Genomic DNA, 20,097 nt, shown 5'->3' with positions numbered 1-20,097 from the left:
GGGGAGGTACACTTGCTAATGTCTGTGTTGCTTTTCACAGTCTTACCTCTAGTATTTTCTTGCAAAGAAAACTTTTTAATGTTCTGAGAGATGCTGGAGCAATTAGCTCCCTGAGGTGTTTTTTAGAAAATATGATTTTGTACTAGAGGAGTCAGGAAAACTTATTTCAATTCTGTTGTGAAAACATATTTCTGAGCTCTCCTGGGTGATGAAGTCAGTCTGGCCTAAATATTCAGAAATATGTGAATTGCTGAACTCTGGTTTTAAAAAAAAGAAGTAAACAAAAGATTGATATTTTTAATAACTTTTATACGACTTCTGTCAGAAGTGGAATCTTCTTCACACCAAAGTGCTAATTGCAGACCTGCTTGTTACTTACATTTTTTTGACTGCAGCCAGCTGAGAAGGGAGATCTAGTCAAAACTTTGGGGGAACTATCTTTCAATATACTTAGCATATCCATTGAAACACATCAAAATCTCTATTTATCTTAATAGCTGCATCCAGAGCTGCATGATCAGATGCAAGATCACTCTACATTGAGGAAAGCTGAAGATCCTAAAGTAGCCACTGCAGGGTTTGGGACAGCACAACACCAAAGAGTTATTCAGTAATTTATTTCTATTTTTTCACTGTTGTTCTAAGATGTGGGATTTTGGTTTTGGTGAGTTATGTTTTTATTGTGGACACAGCTAATTAAAAAAGTGAAGGTCCTTGTAATAGTTAATAATTAGCAATATATATCTCATAAAAATCTTTTTTGCTACTTTGAATAATTAGATTCAAATTTATAAGTTTTACTTATATTTTATGAAATTTATTACAACCCGACCTGTTATAGATGAGAATTTAATTGATACTCATACATTGATATTCATCCACTTGCAGTCAAAGTTATGTATACATGATTCAGTAGTGTCCTGAAGGCTGCAATGTGGTAAAATTGTCTAGATTTTCAGAAATATGTCAGTGTCTTACAGTGAGCTTTATAGCTGGAAGGTAATTCTTCTTGTTCTTTCACACAATGGAGTTGCCACCCTTTAAACAACTCAGTTTGTTTTTCTATGGTGATTAGCTTTGTTGAGTACTTGTGAGTTTATAGTACATTTGTAGTATTAAAATATAGGATATGCATGGAATATTTAATAGTCTTTTTGTGCATTAAACAGAATTCAGGAAAGTCTAACATTCTCAGAAAATGAACACCTTCATTGTTTGCTTTTATTGATGAAAATTATCTTGAAATGTTTCTCTCTAGTTCTGCAATGGAGTGCAGTAACAAAAGGCCATTGCAAAAGTACAGTTAGCAATTTCAGTGAAAGGGTCTCTAGAGAAATGCAAAAGTCTGAACAGCATCTATTAATAATAGCTTGCAATGACGAAAAGCAGCCATGTAGCACATGAGTATAAGGAAAAGGAGATTGGAGCCTGAGCCCAGGAGCTGCTTCACTTTGCAGACTCTCATCTCAATTATTATATGTCTAGGCTAACATTTTGTGATTACCTACCTCACAACATTACTAGAGTACTGAGAGTGATCAATCATATGAAAGCCAGGAAGAAATATGCTGCCCTTGGCAGAGAAAGAGCCTATCAAATGAAATTTGTGGACTTGATCTGACCAGTTCAGGGAGCTTCTCCATGGAATGCAGGAATAACAGGATTAAGCCTTCTTAATACTCCCTGTATATCACATGAATAAACAAAAATGGACAGAGACATGTTGGGAAGCAGTGAAAGTGATGCCTATAAGAGATGTCTCCTGTCTCATTAGGAGAACAGCTGAGGCTTCTCTGAGAGCTCCAGGAAAAAGAAAAAGTGTACTTGTTTGTTACTCTGCTAGTCTCTACCCTGCGATGTGGAACTGCTAGGAGCATACTGATGGCTTCCAGCCACCCTCCAGGTCATTCCTAAGATATCAAGCATTTACTATTCCTAGACAGTGGAGAGCAACTTAAGAGCTTTTGTCTTTATCTCTTTGTCCTGTTTCAGGTTATTCAATATCTCTTAGGAGGTAAGAAGAAACAGGAAAAAAAAACAAGAACAGCAAGTAATTATTGAAAAGAGCAAAATAGTCACTATTTTTATAAAAACAGTATGTTAGAGGTTTTAATTATTATTGCAGGTACTAAAAAACCCTTTTTAGGTTAGCATGCATCTTGCTAGCCATTTGTTAACAGTACTGCTGTTTTTCACACTTCACACCTCAGAGCTAGGCACTTTTCTTCTTCTTCTTACACTAATTTTACTCTTCTTACACTAATAATGGCATCAAATAGGGAATTCTATATCACATTATTTGTTACTATTTGTATCTACTATCTTGCACTGCCTTTCCCTTTCTTCATTCATGGTATCTGTTATTTTTTCCAGTCCTTTTCCTATGTTCCTCATGTCTGTTGGTTTCCATTTGGTGACTGCATGTGCAATTAAGCGTGTTGACACCTGAAATTCATCCCACAAGTATAGCCAAAGTATCATTCTGCTATAACTGAAAACTAAGCTTGTGGGTTTATATTTTTAAATGTCACCATTAAATATCTTTGTTAATGATTTCTTCTTTTCCTCTACTATTTCCGAATATTTTATTAATACTGACTTTGGAAAGATATCCATAGTATTTTCTCTGTCCATTAAGTAAAAAAAAAAATAGTTGTAAATTTTAGCACATTAGTGAAAACAGGGAATATACATATTCAAAGGGACAGAAAAAGTCATTCTATGCCTGCTCCAAAACTAACCTGATTAGAAGATTGTATAGAATAGTAAGTCTCTTTCATAGACCTACTTTCTCCATGTGTTTAAAACCATACATGGTCTGGCTTCCTCCCAAAGACCATGAGAGTTGCAAAATGGAACATGCTAACAAGTTTCTATTCCAGCTTATTCTTGAGTCCTGTAATTGTTAGTGAAATTCATTCTACACAGCCTTTATTAACACAGTATGACTGAACCTGACAGAAAAAAAGCCTGATTTTTATGTTATGTTTGCAGTGATAGTCAGAAAGAATTTTACACTTATCAAGTGAACAGGCAAGGAGTACTGATTTATCATGTTATGTAATCATTTCCCAGAGGAGAACTATGGTCAATAAAATTTCCATTTAATTTTCAATATGATTGATCATTCATAATTTGAATAGTCATTATAGGTATGCTTTCACTTCTGACGTTAATGAAAAGCTGTATCTAATTCTGGTTATCAGTCTCAAACTGATGAACCTGTTATTTACCTCTTCAGCTAATCATGTATTGATTATAGCATTATTTGAAAATATGATGCTTTCCTAAAAACTGAAGGAAAACCATCCTCGGAATCTTTGCATCACGTTCAATGAGATGCAACAAAGGTTTCAACAGTGCTTCAATGTCTTCAGAAATAAAAAAAACTCTACATGAATTAACATTTTTAGTCTTGTGGAAGCTTAAAAATATGATTTTTTTTTTAACTAATTGATTTTTAAACTGAACATGCATAAAATGAAATTGCAAGACCAAGAAAATAAAACTAATACAAATATCTTGAAAATTACATCATAATGAAGGAGGTTTGGTTTAGACTTGATAGCTGAAAGGATACAGAATATCCACTTAGCTCTTTGAGTAATTAGTAAAATGTAAGGTAAGGAACCAGGGAGCTCGTAAAAGTAGAGAAAGCAATGTCAACCATATCCCTTCTTGACATCATTAACATGATATCAGATTGTTTCCAGACATGTTTTCCTCATTTAAAATAGCAGTAGATAAGAAATACTAAGAGAAAATTCTTTAATAATGTAAAAAGTAAAATGAAAGACAGTTCAATTAATCAGATTTTTAATTAGACTGATTGATTTAGACTAGTTTGGATTAGTTGCATTGTCTCTAACGTAAAAATTAAATTGTCTATAATATTGTAGTATTTTGAGATTAAATAATCACAGGAATTCAAAATGGGAGTGGGGTGGTAATGTGTTTTAGTTTATCATTCCATTCTTGCTTACAAGGTATTTTCTAGGTAGTAGTTGCAAACTAATATTTAAGGTCTCTATCACTTTGACACTGCTTCCATTTTTCAAACGGCATTTTGACAAATGTTCTTCATTATATTTTTACAGCTGCGATTTGTGATGGAAAATTCATGCTGACTGATTCCTCTGGGTCTTTTCACTCTATGAATTATCCAAAACCATATAATGCAAATATTGTTTGCCAGTGGATTATACTGTAAGGCATTTTCTGATGATTTTCTACTTAACATTTGTTCAATTATGAGGGGACATTGTTTCCTGTACATCAACCCTCTGTCATTTGTTTGTATTCTCAAATATCATAGCATGGAAAATACGAAATAGCATTTTCTCCTTTGTATTTCTTTAAAAACTTGCAGACCCCAAACTGACACTAATAATGATAGTTGTGGTGTATGATTTTGATAATTCAGTTGTGCTGCGTGTATGTACAAGAATGTATTTGTAAGCTTACAATAAATCATACAACTCAAAATAATTGCAATACATATAGTATATAGTAGCCTTTAGTTACTAACTTTATAAGACATCACTATTTTTAAAAAGCGGAGAATTCAAGAATTCCCATCATTTAGGGATACAAAGTTCAATTTGAAATTATTTGTATTTAAGGTCCTAATTCATTTAGAAATATTTTAAAATTACACATATGACTGAATAGCATCATAACAGAACGAAAGTTCTCAGCAACGGAGGTAAAATTTGTTTAAGCAAGCATACACACCTATAGGGATGGACAGCTACTTGACTTTGATACTCTAGGTTCTCTTTATTGCCCAGGAAGAACAAAGATAGCTATAGTGACAAATCTCATCCTAAAGTATACACCTAAAATAAGACAGGTGATTAGAAGTTTGAAGCGTCTAAAATCCACAGAATGATTGTCAGTTCAGAAGTTACTGAATTGAGAGACAGTGATTATGATGATGGCTTTATAATAACAACCATTCTTTGATATTGAGAAGTATTAGTTTTGTAAAAAAAAAAAAAAAAAAAAAAAAGTTTTAAAACAGATTAAGGAAATATTTTGAAAATTGAATAAGATTTGAAATTCTTCCTTCCAAAGACTCCTTTGAGAGCTCTACTCTTTGAGTTCATTCAGAATCTTCACCTTTACACTTCTGGAATAAGTCATCATTTTTCTTGTTTGATACAGTTGCTCCTTCCATTCACCAATACTTACACCACAGAGATTTTAATATATAGTGTGTCATAAGAAAAGCAAAAGATTGTGTTGATTTTACAGTTCCACCCCTCTAATCTTTCCATGAAGAAGCAATTTCTTCTCCTTTCAAAAGTAAGAGCAGTATGTTCAATATTTACCTAAAAGATTAGCTCCTCTTGAACTTTCAACAAAATGTTTTACCGTTTTAAAACAAATGATTATTGTTTACCAGTGGAAAAACATTTAAAAAAAAATAAAAAAAATGATCATACTTCTCTACTAAGCAGTATTGATAAGTTCCAGCAGATTGCTGTTAAAAAGAAAAAAAATCTTTATTGGCTCTTTCAATTCCAAAAACAACAAAGGATGATATAAGAAGCTGCTTGTGATAGCATGATAGCACTGCTTTGGAATTTTTACTACCACAAATATATCTATTTAATTTTAGGTTACTAAATGAATATAATTTCAGTAAAAACAAAATACAGCAATTTTTACACTTTTATTGAAATAAATACTACTAAATTACTAGTATTATAAATACTATTAAAATTACTGGGTGATTATTAGATTTGATAACATATTCTCAAACAATGTTTTTGAGGTCTCAACTCTTCATGTAAATTTAAAGAGGCATTTTAACAAAAGACCTCATAATAAAAGAGGATTTTCAAGAAGGATTGACATCTGTCTCTTTTGAAAGATTTTGATGTCCTGCTATTCATATTGATAGCATCACACTACTTTTCTGACTTAGAGAATTCTGCCTGAGCAGCTAGATACTATTTATCAGTAATGTATTCAAAAGTGATTTAGAATTAATGAACCACAGAGAAAAAATGGCTGTCCAACTGAATATCATATTCTCAATTTTTAAAAGATTCAGTTCCTAAAATATTCTTGGCTCCAGTGAGTTCAGGAATACCTCTACTTTTACAAAAGGTCAATGCCCTATTACATCTGCAATTCTACAAACTAGGAGTTAGCCAAATTGCTAATGTTAATTAATCATCTTGGTTGACGTTATTTCACTCGGGTTCTGAACTGATTGTTATTCAAGCATACAATAAATTTGTTACAGTATATTTTTTTAAATTTTTATCTTTTCTGCTTTACATTTCTGTTTTCATCTTAGAGTGCCTCAAGGATTATCCATTAAGGTGAACTTCACTTCTTTTGATACAGAGGAGTATATGGACAATTTAAACATTTTTGAAGGTATAGGACAAAACAAGACTTTAAGAGGTAAAGTTATTTTTCAGCTAATATTACTTTCCCATTAACTGAATTCATGTAGTAAAAGATTTTAAACTGAAGAGGAATGCATTTGTATGTCTAAAGTATGTTGAAAAAATGAATCTGTGTAGAGTTTTCCTTTTGAAGTTCATATCAATATACTCAACCATTCTTATGTAGTGGACAGATAAACGTTGGCCTAACATGTACGAAAACACAATTTTTTAAAGGCCTTATCTGGGCAATGTAAATACCTTGACTATTGCCATGATCCTTTAATGTCATCCATAGTGACATTAAAATAAGTGATCTAAACTGAAGCTGATAGGATGAGTACTTGGTACTCTGCAAATTATTATATGTGTGGCATTATTGACTCAGACCTGGAAATAGTGAAGATACTGAAGACAGATAACTAATTTCTCTCTATATTCTGTTTTGAAAAATAGGTTTCTGCCCATTTTTCACTAGATTCAGTTTATCCAGATGAATTCCATCATAGATGGAATACATGTACGTGAAGATAAATATCTAGATCCGAAATCTTTCTAAGTCAGAAAGATCTTTAATATGTATTCATATTTTTGGAAGCAGGGAGGGAATGGGACTGTAAAGTAGTGAAAGACGTGGAATACAGAGTACAGAAACTCCACTCCTTCTACTGCTCTGAATATAAATCCACTTTGGGATTTAAATTTCTGTGAGAGAGATTGCTTCAGTAGTACAGTTTGCAGCAACCATTAACTTGCACATTTTTTAAGGCTGCTGTGGGCGTGTCTGGTAATAGTGCAATGATATAAACTTAAAGATTGTCCTTCAGTTGGTTTTGTAAAACATTGCAGTTAAAAGGTACATCTCCAGTAGACTCTACATTTAAATAAATAAAATAATTTTACATTAAATTCAAAATTTCTCCTCGAATGTCTGTAAGCATATGTACTAATTATGAAACCGTGACAGAAAGTTTATATAACAAATATATATATTCACTATTGTTATTACAGAGTTTCAGAGTGCATATCTGTACAATGAAAAAATCTGCAGCATAAGAAGCATGTATATGAAGATTTTAGATTTTAATATATGGATATTTTATAACAAAATAAAAGTATAATCACACTGTAATATAGACAATGATTCTGCACTAGCTGATGATATCCATATTGGGAGATACGTGAGATGGGAAACGCAGAATAATTGTATTTAGCCAAATGACTAAATGGCTTCAGGATTTTGAAGGTCTTATAGACAGATCACAATGCAAGAGAGAGTGTTATTTAAAATTCATAAGAACTTTTTAATATATTATTTCTTATAACAGTGCTGGGGATTTCATTATACATGGGATTTTTTTTTTACTGATTAATTTACTCTCTGTTTGTTTTCAGCTTCTCTCTCAGGGTCTAATCCTGAGACAGTTCACATTTTTTCTCATGAGGTTACAGCCAGGTTTACATCTGATTATTCTGTAAACTACAATGGCTTTAATGCAACATACACTGCTTTTAATGCAAGTGAACTAAAAAGTAAGTGTTCTTTTTTGCTATTGTTGTAGTTGTGGTAGTCTGCAATGCTTGATGAGACTATATGTTTCATTTTATAAAATGGAAATGGAAAGAGAAGCAGTATTTTCTAGCCTCAATCCTCTACCTTGGCCCACACTGGGAAATTTCATCTTTTTTTACAGACCATATCATTGATTTCAGAATGCCTGTCTACAGTCATACAGGCTGGATCTAGCAATAGGGAGTTGAATTACAGTGCTTGAGCTGTTAAAATAAAAGAATAAAACAATGGCTGTATTTCCTTGAGATTCTTTTCAGCAAGTTTGTTCACTATCAAACACAGTATAATCCCTGCTGCTAATCATTACTTTGTTATCTCTAGGCAATACCTGTTCTCCAGTTTCTCATGTCCTATCTCATTGCCACAAATAGCAGCTCCAAGTGGTAAAACAACCATTAAGGAAAACACTGCTTCCGTGAATAGATATTGGGATCCAGATGTAACAAGTCTTCAGTGATAAAATCCAGCAATACAACTCATGCTCTGATGTACCTTAGCAGTTGTTAAAAAAACTTAGATGCAGATTTTGCAAGTGAAGATTGCTTCAGGCTGTTAAATTTTGAGCAGAAATGAATAGGGAATGTGACTAGAAAGGGGTATGCTGCAGAAGAAACATCCAAAATGTCACTAAATTCTTGTCATGTGGGCTAATTTGAAATTCAAGACACCACGAAAAGACACAGGACAAATTGTGGGAAGAAAAGCGATGTCACAGCGAATCTGTATGATCAAAGAAGGAGAAGAGAACAAAGAAAGGAACATTCCTGGTGCATGAAGCACAGCATTTATATATTGATCTTGTAGTTGGTGGCTCTGATAGGAAGCCCTTTCAGCTGGAGCAGCCTGAACTGTGGCTAAGAGGAAGGCTAGTCCTTAGGGTCTGCTATGCAGGTCTCCTTTCTTGTTCATCCACCACTTATTGGCAAATGATCAGGAAAGAAGTTTGGTAAAGGAGTGCAACCTTCAGGCCACCTTCAGCAACAATGAATTGTTGACAATAAAAAAATACACATTTCAGTGAGTAATCATGTTTCTTAGAAGAGAGTCACCATAGGCTTCAATTTTCAAATGCATTTGAAAATTTAAACTTTGTCATTTTTGTAAATCTGAGAAAATATTTAATCTATTTGTCATTTTTATTTACTAGATGTTCTTGTTAACAGATTTTGAGAAAGTCAGTTGCACTTTTGAAGATGGCTTTTGTTACTGGATACAAGATTTAGATGATGATTTAGACTGGGAAAGATATCAGGGCCCTACCTTTCCCTTTTTGAGTGGTCCTGATTTTGATCATACATTTGGCAATGAGTCAGGTAAGGTAACATACAAATTGCCTTTATATTAAAGGAAAAGCTTATTTTAGCTTATGCTGTATAAGTCTAAACTGTTTTCTTTAGAGAGGATGCAATTTTATTCTGCCATAAAAATTATTCAGAGCTATCAGACAAAACTCATTTTCATCTTGTGTAAGTATACCAAAACTAGAAATAAATGGAATATATGAAGTGATTAAGGTATGAGGTATCAAGGAATTTTAACACGGTTCAAAGTCTGGGAAAGATATATTATACAATAGCGTTTTAGGTAAAAAAAAAAATTCCTTCTTTACCTTAAAGGAAAGAAAAATTATTATTGGGTTTTTTTTTTCCAAAACTACTTCTTTTTCATCTGTGTCTACATCATGACAGTCATAGAATAATTTTTATTTTAAAATGTTGACCTGAGTGGTATATATGTCTTCTGTTTTCCTAGTTATAATATCACATCAGACGCACTAATTTTCAACACACACATGCACAATAAACTCCAGGAACATCTATAGGAAAATATCTTGATCAGAAGAGTGATCGTATCATGCATGGATTTTAATTACAGAGACAATACTGTTAGGAATCAGAGTTTGAATGCATACAATGGGTGCTTTTCTGAAATTGAATCCAGAAGTTTTTCTAGTTCAGAAGGAAAACCAAACAATCTGTATCAGCTGATTGATCAGCCCAATTAAAAGTAATTAATGTAATCTGGATTTCACAATGACCATATGTGTGCTATTCATGATAAATAAATTATACAGTGACAAGTATCTGGAAAAATTGCAGATTACTCTGGCAAAAGTTACTCAGAGGATAAGAAAAATATAATTCAGCATGTTATTGTATACAAATTATTCCTCTTTCTGAGTAAATGAACATTTTCTAAATAATTCACTGTTTTCCTGCTCAACTCCTATAGTACATATCAAATGAGAGAATGTAATATTTACTTCCTGACACACTTGACAATAATTTCCAGCTGTCTTGAAAATGCTAACATATTGTAGATGTTTTCTCTTTCACTTTCATAGGTCTAAACTGATGTATAGAATGTTACTATATGTAATGTTATTTTTATTTTGAATGTTAATATTTCTAATATTTCTAATTGAAATAAAAGCATAAACTATAGTGTTAACATCTAGATATTATGTAGGCAGTGTACGTTTGTTTTGCTGCCCTATTTCTTTTGCTGCAAGCAGAAGAATTAAAACATATTAACAAGCCTCAAAACCAAACCATTGTAATACTTCTGACCTCCATTAGAAATTATTTATTTTGATTAGATTATGCTTAAGCCTCATTTCACTTTTTGTTTACATCTGATTGTGTTACACGTCAGTATATTCATTAAAAATTATATATCCAATGTAACGAACATTCTAACAGCAGAAGTGCTAATGGAAAACATCATTCATTACTGGACAAGTTTTCCTAAATTGAATCAGAATGCTCAGAAAATTGATGATATAAAGACAGAGGACTTTCATTTTGGCTATATAAAGACATTTTCTAAATAAGAATGTCACTCTTATTTTCTAAATCTGGATATCATTTATTTTTTGATATATGATTTTCTAAAGCAACTCAGGAATTTATTGATATTTCACACTATTTTGTGTGCTTGTGTACTTGAATCTTCTAGCTAGTCTGGAGGTATAAATAAAAATGTGGTATAATGTACATTAATTATAATTATTTTTAAATTCTATGTAATATTTGCATATATAGGAATTAGCTAGATATGCAGATAGAGAGAATAAAATCTGAAATTACAGCCAAGATTTCAATAAGGCAAAAGTCTTATCTTAGGACTTTTTCTCCGTCTACTTTTTCACTTTTCTGTGATAAAACAACGCTTCTGTACCCTGGCCTTGTACTGTATTTCCATATTGCAGCGGAAAGTTCAAATTCCCAGCTGCAAAGGATAAATTCAGAAAGGTTAAAAAAAAATCTCCAAATAAGATATCTTTCTTTTTTATGATGTTTCCTCATGCTACACAGTGTTCACATAGTCACTCTCTCACTCCTCAACACACACCTTGTATCTCACACTATTATGTAGATAAAAGCTATGGCACTTTAAGAAATTCTATAAAGCCACAGTGCCAAACAGGATGGCATCTTTATAAACTAAGCAGAAATAAATTAATACCTGACTTTACTGAAGAAAATGCAGATCTCCCAGAGTTTAGAAGGGTTAGTTTCTCATTTCATGTTTAGTTCTGAGGACCATCCATCAAGCTTAAAAGCTCATTTTAATGTTGTTGACTGTTCACTTCTACTGTGTCAGGGATATTTCAATCCATTAGAAATATTTGTGCTTGATAGTATTAATACTATTTTTAAACAGAAAAAATAAAAATAAAAACAACACCTTGCTCTCATTTGAAAAATGAAAGTTCTGTATTCTCTAAAATGTGCTCATTATATTGCAGGATTCTATATTTCAACACCCTCAGGACTTGGAGTTGAAGGAGGAAGAGTTCGACTTCAAAGTTTGCCTTTGATCCCCTCAGATCCATCTTGTCTAAGTTTTTGGTAGTGCTATGTAACCTCTGTATATTACATGTGGATCCTATACATATCATTCATTTAAGAATAAAAACAAATAGTTACTTTCATATATATTAGTTCAAGTCAGTGTAGTAGCCTACATCTCTTTAGACTGCTATGACCAATCTTAACTTCTGAAACTTTTACTCCATTATAGGTTTGAGTCTTGCAATTAGCTTTGATGTATTCTCTTTTTCACCCCATACCCAGCATTCATTTCTACACAGAAATATTAAGAATTCCTGAAATGTTTTTGTCACAAAGCTTAAGTATCCACGGATAATGTGGCAAAAAAACGAGATAAAACTTTCAGTTTTAATCAAGAAAAATGGAACTCTTAACATTAAAAAGTTAGATATTACTCCACAGTTTAATTTTGTTCTAAAAATAGAAAACTTTGCTTTTACCCCTGTAGGTATTACATGTGCAGTCCTAACATTTACCGTTTATGCGTTAACGTAAGAAGTGAATATGGTCTTGAAAAGGTAATTTTCCAGAAAGAAGGAAACTATGGAAAAAACTGGGTTTACGGACAAGTAACTTTAAATGAAACATCTGATTTTAAGGTTTGTTTAACATTTAGACTTTTATTTATTTAGTTTGTTTTTTTTTTTTAACTGATGTCAATTTTGTTCCAAATGAACCGAATGATCCACAGCTCCACATTTATTCCATAGGTTTTTTGATGGCTTATCTTGCTATAGTAGATTTTATCAATGCAAAAACACTATCAGATAGATGCATCCACTGCCTGAGGAAATGAATATGTCTGTGACCTGGCTGCATCACATTTCTAGCAAATGTGTGTTCTGGGACCTCAAGAACAGTTACAGTACTTTACTTATATATACTATATACCTATACCATATATTTTAAAGACATAAAAATGTCTTTTGCACAAATGCCTTGATAGCAGGATCTCTTTAAATACGTATATAGTAAAACACAGTAATGAACATCAGATAAATTGCAGGTTTTTTTATGTAGATAAGCCATTATATCGCAAGGTTTGGACTGGTAAGTGATACAGAATGCTGTGTATCAAAAATTACATTAATTTATATGTAAATTATGGAATAGTTCTAAATTATGTTCATCACATATAAAGTTCCTGCATTCCTTAGAATGATTCATTCTGTTTGCATGGTAGGAATTTGTGTTGCTGGGAATCTTGTCTCATCTCTGATACCCACCTCTGAGTGTAGCACCAGCTCAGATTATAATGGAAATGAAATGTCAGAAAGATAAAATGTGTTTCATTCATTCATTCATTCGTTCATTATATATATATATATACATATATATATTTCTGATTAATTTCAGGTTATATTTGATGCCTTTACAAAGATTGCTCCAAGTGAAATTGCCTTGGATGATATTAGCCTGACAGAGGGAAAGTGTAATGAAAGCAATTATGTAGAGCCAACTGCACTTCCAATTGCCACTACTACTGCTTCAGTTCCCAGTAAGTAAACATGATTGGTGATTATCAGTTCTTTCCTGCATTTGTGTTTCAGTGATTCAAAAACTCATTTCAGCTTTACAAAATTCTCCAACATTATAAAATTAACTTCAAAATAGTTGTTAGGAATTAGGTTTGCTGCTCATGACTCCATTCATAGCAATATAACTGGTAGGTTCACGGCTTAAGCTATCAGTACATTATCTTCCAAACTTGAAGAGTGAAAGACAAGTTGTGGTGGTTTCATATTGATGGCTTGCTAAAATCCACTAAGCTGCTGTTTCACTCCCCTTCAAAGGAGCAGAGAAAGCCACATCTTGGCCACAAGGAAACCACATCTTGGCAAGCCGGGTCTCATTGCATAGTATTTGTTCTGAAGGAAAGACGCGTTCATAACAAGAGTCCCACGACCCCTTTTCCAGTTTTTGTAACTGAGTATGACACCAGCAGAATGGAATATATTTTTGGTTAGTTTACCTCAGCTGCCCTTGAAATGTCCCCTCCCCATCTTTTGTCAACTGCCAGCTTACTGGTGTTGGAGGGGGATGGAGATTGCCTTTATGATTTCCAGCACAGCTCAGCACTAGCCAAAATATTGGTGCAATATCAATTCTGTTCTACCTACAAGTGCAGAACACAACATTATATGGGCTGCTTTGGAAAAAATAAACTTCATCCCAGCCAGGCTCAGTACATTAGTAAAGAATTTAGTATTTATATCTCAAATCTTTAATTAGTAAAACTTTCAGTACAACAGTAAGGTGGAGAGAACAAAGAGAGATGAGGATAGTAACTTCTGTATTTGAAATTATAAATGATTAATAGTGAGAAAAGAGTTTGCAAAATCACATCATGATATCTCCATACGTCTCGACAGCATATGTTCACCAAACTCTGAGAACACATGCACAATGAAAAATCCAATGCTTAAGGGTAATGAAAGAATAATAGTGCCAGAACAATTTAAGAATTATCTATATGACCATTTAATACCCAAAATGGGAGTATTTATCTGGATCAAGGCTCACAGTGAGTGAGATCTTCCAATTTGCATTTGGCCACGTTGTTATTCATTCTAGGTACCATTACATTAAAAAGGAAAAATAGAGCAGTATTTGGTTTGTAAAAAGTCTTAGTAGGAAAACAGAAAAGACAGAGTGAGGAGTTCTGATGGCAGGAAAAAAAAAAAAAAAACAATAACAGCACAACAATCAAAGTTGTTTGTCTGTCTGATCTAATGAGTGATTTCAATATTTGCATAAATAACAAATGTGCCAAAACCAACTCCTGACTTTATCAGTCTTCACAGAATCACTGAATCATAGAATCACAAGGTTGGAAAGGACCTATAAGATCATCTAGTCCAACCATTCTCCTATCACCATTACTACCACTAAGCTACTAAACCATATGTTGTAGCATCTCATTCAGATGCCTATTGAACATGATCTTGCTTTGCTAAATTATCTCCCTGTGAGGAATAGCTACTGGCTCTAGTAACAATGGATGGAGTATTTCCCCTGCTATGAGGAATTTGATTTCAACTCACAAAACCGTCTTCTTGGCCTCCTTTCTGAATCTTGGAAACAGGAGGAGGAGTTGATGTTACTTGTGTATTTTCTCCACATCAACTGAAAATTAATGAAATAGTAAGAATTACATTTCTACATATATTAATTCATCTTGCTTTAGACACACCACATTGTGGAGTCCTGTAAAGGAAAACAGAGATTTAAGATTCCACATAAATTAAAATTTCACAGAGCCAGGTCACAGAGCCAGAATCTCACTGAGAAAAAGTATGTAAAAATACCTATTGGCATCATTTTAAGTCTAAGAAATGCACATAAAACAATGAAGAATAATTCCATATGATGTAAACAGTTCCACATACATTCAAAAACTGACATAAATACATTCAAAATACATTCAAAACCAGATACAAATCTGAAAAGATATTGTGGCAAAATAAAACATTTGATGAGGCTTTGTAACATAATGTGGACATGAACTTTATTGGGGAAAATAAAGACTTCCAGATTTATTCTCAGAAGGCTTGAAATCATTAAATCAGAAAACATGTTCCAGAACTGCCTCCTGTTATATTTACTGTCCCTTACAAGACACAGCTAGTTGCTCCCTTCAAAACATACAGCTAATAGAAGTCTAAAATTAAAATGATAGAAAAAGACTATATGCACTATATTTATACCGGTGCTCCGTGTACTAATATTGTGATTCTATCAAATCTATCACCTCTAAATCTACTGCATTAGAACAGGGAAGGAACCAATTCTTCCAAATTGAGAGCAAAATTAAATTTTAGAGCACTGTAACAAGAAAGGAACATAAAGTCCAACGAGACATATCTGTTAGTAAAATAAATTGTTATTAACACTAGTAATTTCATTCAGGTGAGCAAGGTAAGTTTAGGAATTTGATTGCAATTTTCATTAAACTGTTAGGAGATGCTGCTATATGCCACCTCCTTATAAGTTAACTTCAATCAAATGATTAATGATGGAAAGCCTCTGTAATAGAATGTCACTGAGTTCTGCTGTCAAAATGTCACAGAAATGGTTTTCAAACTATGGATCTCAATGCAAAGTATAGCGTTGAGACCTGAATATTTAAGAATGAAGTATTTGTGTGGTGTATAACAAACTCCATATAAAATGAATAAGAGGATCCATATTGTCCTTCAATATGATGCAAAAGTGTTATATCAGCAGTTCCTGAGGAAAAGCTAACTTGGTTTGCATTCTGACTTTATTGAAGCATGCTATACATATGCTGCCTGTAACCTGCTGAAAAACGTCAATATTATCAATCATCTTCAAAGAAGCATGACATTATTTTGATGGATGTGGTGCAACTTTACTAACGCTGATGGTTTCACTACAAATGTCACATATATAAATGAGAGACAAAAGAATTTGCATTGAGCCAATTCCCTTTGCTAGATTTAGAGTTTCAGTGAGATACATTGGCATAATTTGCAATGCCACAAAAGTTCACTGAAAAGTCAATTTTTTTTTTTTTGCCATTGTGTGTGGTAGGAAAGCTGGATTTCCTTTTGTCATTTACACAAGACTGTTACCTTACACTTTCATCTAAAGCAAGGATTGCTTTAATCTTCGTACTCATTTATAACCTGTCTTCTAATACAAACCACAGTGTGAAAATTACAGAGTAGATTCCACACTTTTAATGTGTATGTCAGTATAAATTGATGTTTTGGCAAAAGCACAGAGGATTTTTTCCCCCTCTGGAAAAGTCATCATTTTCTACAGTGTTGAGAAAATCCTGCATTATGCCCACTGAAAGAAGCAAGATTGTCATCAGATGCTACTGGCAGTGCATCTTAGATTCTTTATGCAGCTTCACAGTAGTTCTGTGTCTCTTTGTATCGCCACTAATATTTCATAACAAAAGCCAGTTTAACGCTTTTTTGTTCATAATGGTCTTACACACTTGTTTTCAAGCTTTTAAATTAACTGATGGTTAAATTATAAACTTTTCGACCAATTTGCTGTCACGTGTGCAGTTTGCAGACCAGTAATCACCATATGAAGGAAATTGTTATTCCACTGCCTACATAGGGAATGACTTTTCATAACATCATCAGGACTGCAGTTGAACACCTTGCCATTAGCACTTCACTGACCTCAAGCTGTAGGTAACAAAATGTCATGAATTATATGGGTCAGCAAGTCTGACTTAGACACTGCAACTGAGAGGGATAGTGAAGCTTTCACACATTCTCCAATGATCCTTACTGGGATGGTGACTTCTCATAATTAATTGTTCAAGCTTTATAACAGTAGCAGCATAGCTCTGTCCTCATACTGGTAATGTTAAATAACTTCTTCATAAAATTACTGTTTCCAAATTATCTTTGAAGACAACTGATTGCAACAGTAAGGAAATAGATTATTTATTTTTTTGTAATGTTCTCTTTTTCAGCTGACTGTGGGGGTCCAGTTGAACTCTGGGAGCCAAACAATACATTCAGCTCTAAAAACTTTCCAAACAATTATCCTAATCAAGCTTCTTGTAAGTTATTCTTCTCCAAGTCTTCAGGAAAAGTTTAGTTGAATAATAGTTCTAAATGTGTTTTCCTACTGTCAAGCTGAAAAGATTTTAGCTAAATACTGTGGGCTCTTTTAACTAAAGTGTATGTGCATGGCGCTTAGCAGAAGCTAAGGAATCTTGCGCCAGTTGATTTAAAAAATATTATAATGAGTTCACACTATTATGTTTCAGACTGGCCAGTTGCATCACATCTTTCATATCAAATATTTTTATGTCAGTACAACAGACAAAGTGCTGAACGTTTGCATTTTAACATTTCACCTCAATGTATTTGCCAGGTTAGTAGCCTGGTCATCACTTCTATTAAATTGCTAACTTTTTTAAGGTGAAAGAATGTATGCATTTTGCAACTTCTCTATAGAATGTTTCTTAACATATTGGTGAAAAGATGGCACTATTCTACTAATGTTACTTGATATATATTAAGCTAGAGTTGGCAAAATTAATAAGAAAATTAGACATACAATGCTTCAAGGTGATTTGCTAAGTGCAGTTGATGGATGAAGCAAGGAAGAGAACTTTGCTGCTTCTTCTTAAATAAATGTCAATTATTTATTACTTCATCTTTAACTGTAGAATTGTGTTGTGATGCTAATCACAAAAAACGTTATTCTGTGTTTTTGTCCCATTTGAGATATGGTTCTCATTGCCAAGTGTTAATTTCACACGTTCCCAGATGAGATTGTGACTAGCGAGAAAATATTTTTCCCTCTATGAAGTGAGAAAAGTGTTTTATGTTGTTTATTTTTAAATAAAGTATCCATAGTATCCTCACTTACACAGAATAAATATGGTAAGGTTAAACAGAGGCAAATACTTCTTCTGTAAATAACTTTAAAGGCAGTTTTCTGTGTACAATGATAGAAAATATTTTACTATCAAATAGCATAAGGATTAATTGACAAAACTATTTGTCATGTTTTCATATGTACAAAATAATTACCCTTTTTATAGTCAGAGAAAACTGCAGATGCCATGAATGGTAATAAATACATGTGTGTATGTCTTAGAAGCTTAAATGCAATTTTCAAAGGTATTTTAGAGAGCCAGAGTCAACAAAATTTTAGGTCTTGACAGCATTAGTTCCTTTTAACGTTAAGATTTAAACCTCTACATCTTTTTTTTTTTTTTTTTTTTTAATAAAAATTGCAAAGTAAACTCTAAAAAACAATAAGGTGATTTTTGTGTTTGTGTGTTACTATTTTCTAGGTGTATGGTACTTAAATGCTGAAAAAGGAAAAAACATTCAACTTCATTTTCAGGTTTTTGATCTGGAAAATATTTATGATGTTGTTGAAGTCAGAGATGGCAGAGGACAAGATTCCTTACTTTTGGGCAAGTAACACTGATGTGTAGTAAAATGAATGCAATCAGGCCACTCAAGCAAATTGGTGGATCAAATGTAAAGGAAATTGATTCTCTCTTTCTTCTTTATTTCTTCATATTCATTTGTCTTGGAAAGTAGGAAAAGAACTTGAGATAACATACCATATGTGACACTGCATTTCCAAAGTGTTTGTAAACACTTAGCTTGTCAAACATCCAAGAGAAAACAACTTAGTAAATAATACTGTTCATGCTCCTGGACAAACAGTGTCATTATTTTCTGTTCTGATGTGTCAAATTAGGGTTTGGGCTTTGGACATTGCAATCTTATTGTATCTAGTTTTGAGAAATAGCTGCATTCATGCAGTAGCAGTGTTTGCACTGAATCCTAAAACATTTTGAAATTAATAAGAACAAAATAACATAAATATGTTCATGTTCTCCTGGAGAATAGCTGTCTATACAGGAAACGACCCATTGCCTGATGTCTTCTCTACAACAAACCAGATGACAGTAACTCTTTTTACGGACGAGATTGCAACAGGCAAGGGATTTCTTGCAAACTTTACTACTGGCTACAATCTAGGTAAGTATATGATCTCCTGTCTTTAAGAGCTTATACCAGAGCTGAAATAAAATTGAAGTGCACTCAGAGGGTGTCTCTCTGTCCTTAGTCAACAGAAATACCAAAAAGTTAAAAAGATTAGCAGTTACCCATCTGCACTGTATGTTTTCTAGAACAAAAAGTGACATTTTTGATACTTTACAAAATGACCTATTGGTCAGTATCTGTACCATCTCCAATTCTCTGCAATTGTATGTGAAAAAGTGGCTCATTATTTTGGCTGATAAACATTTTAAATATAAGAGGGCAAATATTAATGATTGTTTATTAAAGCTCTGTCATTGGATCACTTTTTTACACATTTGATGATGTCATTAATGTCTGACAATTGGTCTTCTGAGATATGAATGCATACTGCTAGCTCATGGCCAGCTTTTTGCCCACAAGGAGGTCCTCCACAAGGAGGACCCCCATATCATGCTCCGCAAGTCTACTCTGCATGAGTTCTTTCAGTCTGTACACATATCTGGGATCACCCCCAACTCAAGAGCAATGTTGAATCCCATTAAGCTTACATAAGCCAACTTCTCAAGCTTCTCCAAGTCCCATTGGATGTCATCCCTTCCTTCTGTTGTATCAACTGCACCACTTAGCTTGTGTCCTCTGTAAACTTGCCAGCAGTGCACTTAATATGTGAAAAATCTGGGAAAAGGGACTTTTATATGTTTGGACAGCAGTGTGTTTCTGGTTCTAGTCTGTCCCCTGATTAAATAGTTCTGTTTTTCTTGACTGCAATTAGACCT

The 20,097-nt window shown here is 33.2% G+C and overlaps 1 protein-coding gene across 2 annotated transcripts in view; it reads left to right on the top strand.

Annotated features, from left to right (window-relative positions):
* TMPRSS15 (transmembrane serine protease 15) overlaps positions 1 to 20,097 on the top strand; it is a 58,019-nt gene that overhangs the window by 13,203 nt on the left and 24,719 nt on the right. Inside the window, exons 9-18 of one of the 2 annotated variants that reach the window (XM_042809750.1) lie at positions 4,098 to 4,206; positions 6,311 to 6,420; positions 7,800 to 7,937; positions 9,141 to 9,290; positions 11,729 to 11,831; positions 12,262 to 12,412; positions 13,170 to 13,311; positions 17,275 to 17,364; positions 18,613 to 18,738; positions 19,184 to 19,315. In XM_042809750.1, the coding sequence (XP_042665684.1) occupies positions 4,098 to 4,206; positions 6,311 to 6,420; positions 7,800 to 7,937; positions 9,141 to 9,290; positions 11,729 to 11,831; positions 12,262 to 12,412; positions 13,170 to 13,311; positions 17,275 to 17,364; positions 18,613 to 18,738; positions 19,184 to 19,315 (1,251 nt within the window). The remainder of the gene's footprint in view (positions 1 to 4,097; positions 4,207 to 6,310; positions 6,421 to 7,799; positions 7,938 to 9,140; positions 9,291 to 11,728; positions 11,832 to 12,261; positions 12,413 to 13,169; positions 13,312 to 17,274; positions 17,365 to 18,612; positions 18,739 to 19,183; positions 19,316 to 20,097) is intronic. The other variant, XM_042809752.1, reaches the window with a different exon arrangement.

This window comes from Centrocercus urophasianus, unplaced genomic scaffold, assembly GCF_019232065.1.
Source record: "Centrocercus urophasianus isolate 14NV4802_14NV808 unplaced genomic scaffold, USGS_Curo_1.0 seq_12, whole genome shotgun sequence".
Taxonomy (NCBI): domain Eukaryota; kingdom Metazoa; phylum Chordata; class Aves; order Galliformes; family Phasianidae; genus Centrocercus; species Centrocercus urophasianus.
This window is presented reverse-complemented; position numbering and strand designations above follow the sequence as displayed.